Here is a 1175-nt window from a genome sequence, read left to right on the forward strand (position 1 = left end):
GACACACTAGGGCACGGGCGAACACTTCCTCTGGGTTCCGAGACTGGAATCCATCAGGGAAGCAGACAGCCTCATCTTTCTCCTGCTGAGTGGCTAGTGGGCCCGAACTGCTGATCTTGCGGTGAGCAGCTCAGTGCTTAGCCCGCTGCACCACACCAGGGCTGTAAGCTGTTAACTAGCTCATGATTTCAAGAGAGAGAAAAAACTGCAGCATTCACCAGGGATTGGCTAAGTTATCATCCTTAAGCTTTTTCCTTTCCCCTCCACAGGCTCTCTTTAAACTCTGGGGCTCTCTGGAGACGTACCCCAAAGACATCCTGACGTACACGGAGCTAGTGCTGGACTCCCAGGGGCAGCTGGTGGAGATGAACCGACTTCCAGGAGGTAACGAGGTAAGTGCACCCAGCTCCAGGTGTGACTCAGCCCCGGCCAGGTGCTCCCCGCAGGAGAAACACACCTGGTCCCCCTGTGCCTCTTCTTTGCTAGGTGGGCATGGTGGCCTTCAAAATGCGGTTCAAGACCAGAGAGTACCCGGAAGGGCGAGATGTGGTTGTCATCAGCAACGACATCACGTTCCGAATCGGATCTTTCGGCCCCGGGGAGGACCTGCTGTACCTGCGGGCGTCAGAGATGGCTCGGGCAGAGGGCATCCCCAAAGTCTACCTGGCAGCCAACAGTGGGGCCCGCATCGGTCTGGCAGAGGAGATCAAGCACATGTTCCAAGTGGCCTGGGTGGACCCTGAAGACCTCCACAAAGTAGGTCCCAAACCAGGGTTCCACTCAGTTGGGCTTGCATCCCCCCTGGGGGGAGCTCACCCCCGCAGGGGAGGACCCTCTCTGCTGCTGTCCTTCACTCAGTTTTGTTGAGCTGAGTCAGCCCCTAACTCGGGGTGACCCCCACCCGCACATGGCAGAATGAAACTGCTCCCCCGGCACTGACAAAACGTACAACTTTCCTCTAGTTCTTTAATGCTTCCTCCCACCCCACCCTCCACTATCATGACCCAATTCTACTGTACAAATCTGGCTAGACCAGAGCATGTACACGGGTACAGATCAGAGCTGGAAACACAGGGAATCCAGGACAGATAAACCCCTCAGGACCAATAATGAGAGTATTGATACCAGGAGGGTAAGGGAAGGTCGAGTAGAAAGGGGCAACTGATCATAATGAT

At 55.7% G+C, this 1175-nt stretch overlaps 1 protein-coding gene across 1 annotated transcript in view; it reads left to right on the forward strand.

The window, feature by feature from the left end:
• The window catches only part of ACACB (acetyl-CoA carboxylase beta), a 125725-nt gene that overhangs the window by 106103 nt on the left and 18447 nt on the right, over positions 1–1175 (forward strand). The window contains exons 29-30 of the mRNA XM_045296685.1: positions 270–392; positions 487–756. Of these exons, the coding sequence (XP_045152620.1) occupies positions 270–392; positions 487–756 (393 nt within the window). The remainder of the gene's footprint in view (positions 1–269; positions 393–486; positions 757–1175) is intronic.

Source organism: Echinops telfairi, unplaced genomic scaffold (assembly GCF_000313985.2).
Source record: "Echinops telfairi isolate 266 unplaced genomic scaffold, ASM31398v2 ScPeMD7_7412;HRSCAF=8450, whole genome shotgun sequence".
NCBI lineage: Eukaryota > Metazoa > Chordata > Mammalia > Afrosoricida > Tenrecidae > Echinops > Echinops telfairi.